At 38.5% G+C, this 10160-nt stretch overlaps 1 protein-coding gene across 1 annotated transcript in view; it reads right to left on the bottom strand.

Annotated features, from left to right (window-relative positions):
* The window catches only part of LOC106530322 (serine/threonine-protein kinase N2), a gene marked incomplete at its 3' end in the record, with an annotated part of 82665 nt that overhangs the window by 15127 nt on the left and 57378 nt on the right, over window positions 1–10160 (bottom strand). The window contains 6 exon segments of the mRNA XM_014025918.1: window positions 1855–2121; window positions 2240–2349; window positions 2480–2665; window positions 5294–5507; window positions 9097–9242; window positions 9328–9457. Of these exon segments, the coding sequence (XP_013881372.1) occupies window positions 1855–2121; window positions 2240–2349; window positions 2480–2665; window positions 5294–5507; window positions 9097–9242; window positions 9328–9457 (1053 nt within the window).

The raw sequence follows: 10160 nt of genomic DNA, 5'->3' as shown, positions 1-10160 counted from the left end.
GATAAAATCCGATACTCGTTTTTTGGCTGATATCGGACCGATATCCGATATTGATATCGGATCGGGACACCCCTATCAAATATACTTCAAAGGTATAAATGAAAAAGGTTTTGGTAGAGGCATCAGAAATAGATACTAATGTTGAGTCTTTCTAAATTTAAACATTCTAGTTTTATCCAAATTATGTTCTATATTCTACATAAAACATACCATAATTTGAAAAGTCATTTGTATTTTTATAAGAATACTTTGTTATTTAACATTTTTTTCAATAAATATCGACAGAAATTGGCCGTTGACTCAAAAACAAATTTCAAATTTTGGTCCTTTGTGTTAGTTTGACTCCCGCTGTCTTACGACAAACAGACTCCTCTATCCACTGCAGCAACACTCTCCTTCCATGAGTTCTGATCGTCGCTGACCTCTCAGGGGTCATACATAATGCTGGTACAGTCCGGCACTGCAAGAGTGTCTCTGTTATAAAATGAGCRTGATGCAGAAAGTGAGGCGCACAACCACTTGCCAAAACACCAAACAGAGCACAGGGGTGGTATCAGCCGATTGTGTAATTGTTGGTACTTGTGCACTTATGATGCATTCAATGCATGAACTATAGACTTCATGTCGCCTTCTTTCTGGAAGCTCTCATCTTTAATGAGTGACACAAGGAAGACAGAGCGGTCTGTGCAGTCATTTTTGTTGTTAAAGWGCCTGTGACATGCATATTCTTCGAATACAAAATGTCAAAGAAAACCTCTTTACATTTAAGAAAGTTGGAATAATACACACAATCTAACCCATTTTGTCTCTTAACTGGCAGATTTTCTTTTGAACTTGGCTCAGCCAAAGTGAAACAGGAAGTGACATCAAAGGGGAACTCTTTAATGAAGAAAACTCTCTGGTCTTTGTTTATTGAAACAATATTTGAACTCTGACTCTTCTTCATCTTTCTGATAGAGACTTAAAAATAATCTTAAGAAACATCAGATTCTTCTCTACAGTCTGTTATTGTAGCAATGCTCTGTTTACATTCAGACATTCCCCTTTGACATCACTTCCTGTTAATTCACAGGCAAAAATCTCAACAACTGTTCATCTCAGTGACATGAAATTTCTTTTGCATATTTTGTCAATAGCTATGTCTACATGCACAAAATTTTTTGATCGGATTGAAATGTATTCGGATTAAATAATCTGAATGTACTGTTTACATTGACACAATCCGATCATGAAAAGTGTTCACATGCATTGGACTTTTATTCAGAATAAAAGTGCACAGTGTTGTAAACCGTCAGCTCTACTTCCGTGTTACAAACGTAAACAAAGCTCCTCTGTGCGCTCAGGACGGACCCGTGTCAGCTTTTAATAACGGTAGAGACGCCGTTACTCCTCAGTTGAGCTGCAGATGAAGCAATACGTGCCTTTTATTTTTATTTTTTGTGAAGCAACGTCTGCTGTTTGCCTCTTTTTTCATCTGTTAAGAGAGCGAGGAGGAAAAGTTCTGCACGGTGCAGCGCAGCTGGAGCGCTGCTGTCCCACCGGGTGAATGAAAGTCAGCAGACATGCACACAGGTCAGCTTTCTATAATCAGAATAAGATGATCAGATTAAGTGTTTACATGAACCTCATTCCGATTATCAATCACCATAACCCACCCTTTTCATTCAGATTAAAAATTCATTGCTCAATCAAGCTCAATCGGATCAGAATAATCGAACGGGCTGTTTACATGATGCATTTTTATTCCGAACGGCTGTTTAATCCGATTGCTTTTGTCCATGTAAACGTAGCTAATGACATCTTTTCAAAATGCATTCATATGTATTACAAAAATCTGACRTCACAGGCACTTTAATGCTCTTTTATCCTGCAAACACGACAATGAAAACTGTAATATTCAACATCTTTTTCTGGAGTCAAACAGCTTGGTGTGTTGTGTGTGTGTGTGTGTGTGTGTGTGTGTGTGTGTGTGTGTACCTCAGCAAACAGCATCCCCTGTGGCTCCAGGTACAGACACATTCCATGACGCTGGTTGTCCAGGAAGTCCTCCAGCCGCAGGAACTTGACAGCACAGAGTGAACGCCAGTCACGCCAGTACACAGAGATCTCCAGCTCCCGGGACTACAGAGCAGAACCCAACAGAACCACGTCAGCAGCAGCAGCTCACATCACGTCAAACACAAGACGGCACTGAGTTGTTAACACAAGTTCAGTTTAAAAGCAGGATTGTGTGTTTTACCCGGTCCAGCTCCAGTGTAAACTTCTGGTCCCAGGCCTGGTTGCTGACCGGCCTCCAGCTCGTCTGTCCAACGACTGTGTTGTCCAACTTCAGCACCGCACTGATCTCATCTGAGGACAACACACTGAGCTTTGACCATAACACAGCCAGCTTCTGCTGCAGCTGGGCTTTATTTAGGGCTAACTGATTTAATTTGGTTTTAGTTTTCACTTTATTGCTCTTGGGGTCAGATCTACTCACTGCACAGCTCCTCGCTCTTCGTTTGGTGTCTTGAGCTCACTCCTCGGTTTCTGTTCGCACGGCTAATGAAGGACGAGCGGTTCTCGCTGGGACTCCAGCCGGGAAGTGGGACGGGGGCGGCTTTGGAACGACCAGGAACATTTTCCAAAAGGTCCTGACAGCCCATGAGCCTGACGTCTAACGTGCCTGAGGACAAGGAGGACACATCAGACAACTCTCGTCTCTCAAGTTGATCTGGAACCAGTTAGGCCCTTTCTCCACATGTCATCAGATGCATACAGTTACAAATACACTGCAGGGCACGTCAATCAACTCCAAAGACTGGTTTTAATGAGTCGGGCTTGTCTAGTCTTGTTCATCGAGTCTCGTTCAGGTTGAACCGATGGAAGAAGTGGGACTAAGTTTCATTCTAAAAATCTGACTCCCTTAGAGGAGGTGAACGAGGTCAAAATCTTGTTTGAAACAGTTAAAACCTGAGAAGCGAGCAGATTTAGTGCAGACCTGCAGAAATAACGGAGTATTTATACAGCCTGAGGCACAACAGGATGACTAATCAATCTGTTTTAGTAGCAAAAGATGGGAAAATCAAATTCCAAAATAAATATTGGAACCATCTTCTAGAGCCAGGAAACATGAAACTGGATTAGTTCTACCTGATGGTGATGCTGGGCGATACGGCCCCCCAAATTTGATTTTAATCCATTTGTTTCCCACTTAACGGAGTGTCTCTGTTTCAGGTGTCGAAACTAATTTGTTGTCCTCCTGCTTTTTGTATCAAGAGCCTTCAAACTGATTTTGCAGTGAGGTGTTCGTTGCTCCAAGTCTGAGGTTACAAAACCTGACCAGTTCCAGAAAACTGAAGAAACAGTGCCTTTTTGAGAAGTAGATCCTCTTTGCAAGCTGTTATATTGTGTCATATAAGCATCTGGAGGGACAGGTGGGGTGACCTCTAAACTAGAGAAGCTCCAAAAAGTGCACTGGTGGGAAAAAAAAACTTGATTTTCCCAAAATTAAAACTTTATAAATGTCAAATTCGAATTAATTGATTAAATCGATTTATCACCCAGCCCTATTTCCTCAGTAAAATTCAAGCACTTTTCAAGCATTTTAAAGTTAAATTTTCAAACTTCTCCAGCTCCACGTTTTAGAGCTGTCTACATTTCTGACTATTGTGTCTGAAAATCTTTGATCCTTTATAAAATGTAAAACCCAAAGTGCTGTACAGTCACAATCAATAAAACACAACCTTCACAGTACATAATAAAAGCCAAATCCAAAAATTAAAACTATACAATAAATCAAACACATAAAACCAATTAAAACAAATTAAAATAATCTCAAAACAAACTAAAAGTCAACATCTCAGATGGAGCCAAAAGCCAAAGACGAGATGGTTTTGAGTAACATTTTAAAAGCAGACAGGGACGTGGTCGGTCTGATGGCCAAAGGCAGGCTGTTCCACAGTTCAGGAGCAGCAGTGGAGAAAACACGATCCGCTCTGAGCTCACATTTAGTTTTTGGGATTCTCAGGAGCAGCTGGTCTGCTGATCTGAGAGAGGGGGAGGGGGTGTAGGGGTGCAGCAGCTCAGTGAGGTAGAGTGGGGCAAGACCATTTAATGCTTTAAAAACAAATAAAATGAACAGGCAGCCAGTGCAGTGAGGCTAAAACAGGGGATGTATAGAACACAGGGTTCCCACACCTTGGTCAACATCAAATTCAAGGACCTTTCAAGGACTTTCCAGTACTAATTTCCTCAAATTAAAGAACCACGCGCAACGATAATTACCTACTGCTACCACAGAATGTCACCAACAAACATGTTTAATACCATGTAAATTCAATGAAAAACTGAACAACATAAAAGTTGTTGAGTCAGAAACAATGACGTCAGTTTACCGTAATCCTGAGTTATCCACAGCAACAAATGTATGTTTTTTTTAAATTTTATAGTAAATTTTTTTAAAAAGGTGATGAAAATCAGTTATGTGAGTAGAGAATTTCAATTCCCCAAAAACATTCAAGGACTTTCCAGGACAAGTGTAACTTTTAGCTGTTTCCACAAACTTTCCAGGGCCTTGAAATCATTTTTTCAAATTCACAAACTTTCAAGGATTTCAAGGACCCATTGGAACCCTGAGAACAATACAGATTTTTAACATTTATTTTATCAACTTGTCTTCTGAAGATGCTCTGTGTTGAAGGATCAGTGGATCTGTGTTCGACTACTCCACATAGGCTGCACTGTGGAGCACAGATTCACTGAGAAACTTGCTGTTTCAGCAACATTTTATTTAAAAATTGGACTTTTGAGGTTAAACAAATGTTCGTGATTCATTTCAATAAATTACAAGTTAAGAAGGGCATGGACATTCCTCTCTTTTGTATCAAAAAAAAAAAAATCAAACCGTGACACTACCGTATCGAACTCAATCATGAATTTTCTCTATCACTGCAGCTGAAGCAGCTGTAAACTACAGAAAACATGATTCTCCTCTACTCAACTTCCTGCCCTCTGTCTGCAGTTTGTGCTCTCGCTGCTCAGCCTATCACAGCTCTAACCATGAACAACGCACCATCATCTCTCAGCTCAGGCACTCTGTTTTAGAAACTCAAACTGTCAGCATGTAGAGGACCCAATTATCCCACCTGGAGGTAAAACTGCAGCTTGTTGTGATCCTGAAGGTGTGTGTGTGCAGCTTTATGGTATGGATATCAACAACAGTGTCTCATTACAGAAGTTAATGTTTAACCTCTTTAAACAGCTGTAGTTTGTTTCTCTGTGAACAGGCATGTGGGATGTCAGGTTAGGTTACCTGTGAGTGCTGCAGGCTTGGTCACGGTGGTGTACTGGTTCTGTGTAGAGATGATACTGGATCTGGGACTAAGGGCCGGCGAGGACAGCAGAGACAACTCTTCGATGATGGCGTTGCTGCGAGGATGGTGTTTGGGCAGCTCGCTGAGGCGCTGCTCCAAAGAATACCGGAGGAGGTCCAGCTTCTGACTGGACTCAGTGAAGCGAGCCTGGGCCTGAAGAGGAAAACAAAGAGGCACCATAAGGCATCCGCCATCTTTGAACATCTGTTTGAAACTAATACACTGGTTCCACTGGGCTGGGATGAGCTGAAGACACAAAATTATGACAAAAATCATGAATTTTACCTTGAAATCAGACTGAATTAGTGCACAGGAAAGAAAATAGGAACATCCCTGCAAATTTTATTCAATTCTATTCAAAAATACACTTATACTTAATATTAATTAAGTCTCCAATGAGTCCCCATCCATCCATAAAGTTGTCTCCTAATCCTCACACTTTGACTCATGAAAAATGAAAAATACATAAGTTTGTAGCGTTAATGTCTTTCTCAATGATATATATTACTGGATTGGGCGTGGCTAGCGTGTTGCTAGCTACATTGATGTGCACACAGTGGAGCTCTGTTATGCATTGAGGAGCCTCAACAAAAATGACTGTGAGGTGTCATCCTGATGAAAAACTCTTATAACTTCCTTATTTCTTGCTCCATTTTTAGAAACAATGGTTCAAAATAAAGCTGAGGAAATGGTGAATTTTATAGTTATGGAAATTTTAAATAACTAATTTAAATGTCTAAAACAGTGGCTTAAACTAAGTATTTTGCGTTTCACGTGTTTTCTCATACAAATCAATGAGTTCTGACCAGCTGGATATTCATTGATTTGATTTGATTTGATTTAAAGGAAAAGACTACTATAAATCAAGCCTGACTCAGCATAAATGCTGTTTTACAGCAGGTTCCTGTTCTGCAGCACATAAACACTCAGAAATACAGCATCACAATCACATCATTATACACCATAGACACAAAGACAAACAAGCATACCAAATTTCAGGAAGGCAGCATTTGCAAAATAGGACGTCGAAATATGAGCACAACAAACAGTGTCCAGCAGGTGGCAGACAAGATTCTTCTTAAAGGGCTGTAGTTTTGAAATGGACTTTATGTTTTGAGGAATGTCATTCCATGCTTTAGTATAAACATAGAAGAAAGACCTCTGACCGTAACAGTTTTTAAAAGTTGGTAATATCAGTTGTCCTTTTGTAACAGATCTAGTTGAATGACCACTTCCAGAATTTGATTTGGGCAACAATGCACAGAGAGTTCCATAATTGGCACCTTGGAAGATCTGAAAATATAAATTAATACCACTATACAAAACATAATTCTGAAAAGTCAAGGCATCAGACAATGAAAGAACTGTACAGTGATGAGTCCAACTAGGAAGTTTTTAATGAATTTTGTAGGCCCTGTTGTAGAGCCTAACTACGAGTTCTAAGATTTCATTTGTTGTAAGAGACTAAACAGGTAAACAGTACGACATGGTTGAGAGTATAATGGCATGAAGATAGATATTTGAAACAGAAGATGTCAGATTGGATCTAATTTTTGAATAAACGTATAATTTCTGTTTCAACTTAGTGGTTAAGACTTGTACATGATCACGATAAGTCAAATGAGAATCCAAAGTAATTCCAAGATATTTGTAGGTARTGACAATATCAAGGGGTTTGTTTAAAAAGGTGAGTTGATTTGTTAAATTGAAATGTCTCCTGGGTGAGGAAAAATACATGCACATAGTTTTTTTAACATTAATTGACAAAAGATTATCCTGAAGCCAACCATGAAATGTCTGAAGATCTGCTTGCTATCAATAGATTCAATATTGAAATCAGACAAAAAAAACAATATCTTCAGCATACATTAAAATATTTGAATACTTCAATATTTTTGGAATGTCATTTATGTATAATAGGAAAAGCAATGGGCCCAGTATGCTACCCTGTGGAACTCCCACGGAACAGGGCAGAGACCCGGACACAGAGCTTCCATGTTTCACAACCTGACACCTATCAGTCAAATAAGAGGAAAACATTTGTATTGCAGATGATGAAAGCTGAAAAGAAATCAACTTTTGTAAGAGAGTATAATGATCAACTGTGTCAAACGCTTTACGAAAATCAATATATACAGCACCAGTTACTTGACCTTTGTTCAAAGCAGCACGTATTTGTTCAGTGAATAAAATTAATGCAGACATGGTTGACCTTGACGTGCGAAAACCATGTTGGCTAGTGCTTAGCTTATTATTAGTTTCTTGATGCTGAAGTAGTTGATTAAATAATGTTTTTTCAAGTAACTTAGAAAAAATAGGAAGAACAGAAATTGGCCGATAGTTTGAAACTTCTGTTGGATCACCAGATTTAAAAATGGGAGTAATATGAGCAAACTTCCAGGCATCAGGGAAAATAGACTGCACAATACATAAATTAAGAAAATGATGAAACAATGGTAAAAAATAAAACTGTTGGCATGCATTTTCAAGAAATCCATATTTATCTTATATTTGTCAAATGTATGTGAGCCATTTAGAGATTGGAGTGTATTCAAAACATCACTCTGTGAAATTTCAGAAAATTCATACATATATTTAAATCAGAACTGAGTCTTAGATATTTGAAATAATAAAACTAATATTTCCAGTGTGTGTACTTGAAAGATGAATTTAAATGTTTAAAACGTATATTAATGTATTTAATGTATTTATTTCAATAAAACAATTATAGAATTGCAAAATGTACACAATACAATATATGTATTTATACTGCCAGCTTAAATTTACAAAGGTTTTAGCTGTAAACAATTATTTTAACATCAGTAAAAACAAAAATATATATTTCAGGTCACAAAGAATTTTTTAACGAATTTATTTTTATCACAAACAATTATTCTTCAGTTTCACAACGATGGAGGCTGTATCTGAAGCTGACTCACAGCTGGCACACATTTTTTCCACCTTTTTCTCTGGAAAAGTAAAAGAAAAAAACCCCACACAAATACTGGGTGTAGTAAATATCTGAATAAACTGACTTGTCTGACAACGTGACTATTTTGTTTATGATGCTCAATCATTACATTAGTGTCTGTCATTGGTGAGTCTACATGATAATTTCTGAATTTATATGCAGACTAACTACTCAACAATCCAATAAAGTCCAATATTTACATGTTTAATATCAGTAAATAATATATTTGACAACAGATAAAATAAATTTTAAATAAGGTTAAACATGAAAATTGAAGCCGTTTAATTTTAGCACACAGGTTTTACCATTAAAATAATTAATTTTGGTTAAATATGTGTAATATTTACCTGTGAAATATAACCCTTTTTGCTCTTGTACACATGTTGTAACAATCTATGTAGTTTATAGCAAAGTATTTGAACTACTTAAACGTTTATAAAGCGTTTGTTTTCACTGTGCTACGTTCTGCTCATTGATTTCAATGGTTAGCATTAGCATTAGCTCAATGCATAAAAATCTCCCTTGTGAAGCACGCCCATTCCAGTAATATATATCAATGGTCTTTCTGCTCTGGGTTCAGAGCAAAGAACAACAACATCATTTCCATTATAACATAAAGGAGTCATTACGATTGGAAGTTGTTTCTCTGGTCCATTCTGTTTATCAGACTGATGCTGACAAAACACTTCACTGCAAACATTTACTGCAGTTTATGCTTTAAGTATATCGCACAGGCTGTTTTCACGATGATGATACATTGTGCAGCCCTACCTCTGACTGTGCTCTCTTTTCTGTGATTTTTCCAGAGCCCAGGAGTTTCATGACGTTCTTTGCCCCCTCTGCCACGGCAGACTCGATCTTGGCGTGGTGACACAGCTCCTCCACTCGTAGGTCTAGAGGGCTGATGATGGACTTGTCTGGAAATAAGAGGAGAGCCAGTCGTTTGTAACATCTGTGTTACACATGTTGACTGACATGATGATGATGGAAGTGGGAGCTCACCCATCACGTCGTTGCTCTCAAAGCTCAGCTCGTTGGCCTGACTGGCCTTGAGGATCTGCATCCTGATGAACTCGATCTTTGTCTTGCTGTCCTGCAGCATCTGCTGGGCAGCTGCAAGTAGCTTACGGTCCTGAGGGTAAGCAGAAAAACAAAACAATACATCTGTACAGTACATCTGCATTAATTAAATAGTATTTACCCTGTTTTGACCCTAAATGCACACCACACCTCGTCACTCAGCCAACAAACCAGTTTGTGTTCATTTCAGGTTTGACTGGCCACATGGAAAATCTTATTATGTGTGTATTTACTGAACCTCATACATGCAAATACACACACATGTTGAAGTAAACTCCACCCCAAGTTCCTGTGAAGTTCAAGTACTACTTGTTGATGGCTGCGCGAGCAGGAAAGACCTGTGTCCAGCAGGCATTTCCTCCCTGACATCAGGACTATTTCTAACTGGAAGGTGTCTTCGTCTGTCTGACAGTGGTCCGTTGCAGAATGCTGCGTCCTCCCCGGCCTGACAGGCTGGGAGTCCAGTAACAATTTACCCAGAGCAGTCCCACAGAAAGGAGCTGCTGCACACTCACACACAGACACACAATATGAAGATTTATTAATGGTGAACAACCAAGGTGTAATGGTTTGACATTTTTCATTATATTCTAGTTGTTTTTTTTTTGTTGTGACTATTTTTCTTTTAATTCAGTTAGTTTAAATTTTTTAAGTAGATTTGCTGGTTTTTATTAGTTATTGTTTTTTAATGCTTAGTTTTAGTTTAGTTTAGTTTCTATTAGTTCTAGTTTTAAAGTGCCTGTGACGTACATATT

Source organism: Austrofundulus limnaeus, unplaced genomic scaffold (genome assembly GCF_001266775.1).
Source record: "Austrofundulus limnaeus strain Quisiro unplaced genomic scaffold, Austrofundulus_limnaeus-1.0 Scaffold510, whole genome shotgun sequence".
In the NCBI taxonomy this organism is placed as follows: Eukaryota; Metazoa; Chordata; class Actinopteri; order Cyprinodontiformes; family Rivulidae; genus Austrofundulus; species Austrofundulus limnaeus.
Note: the sequence above shows the minus strand (reverse complement) of the source record. Positions and strands in the feature narration are given on the sequence as shown.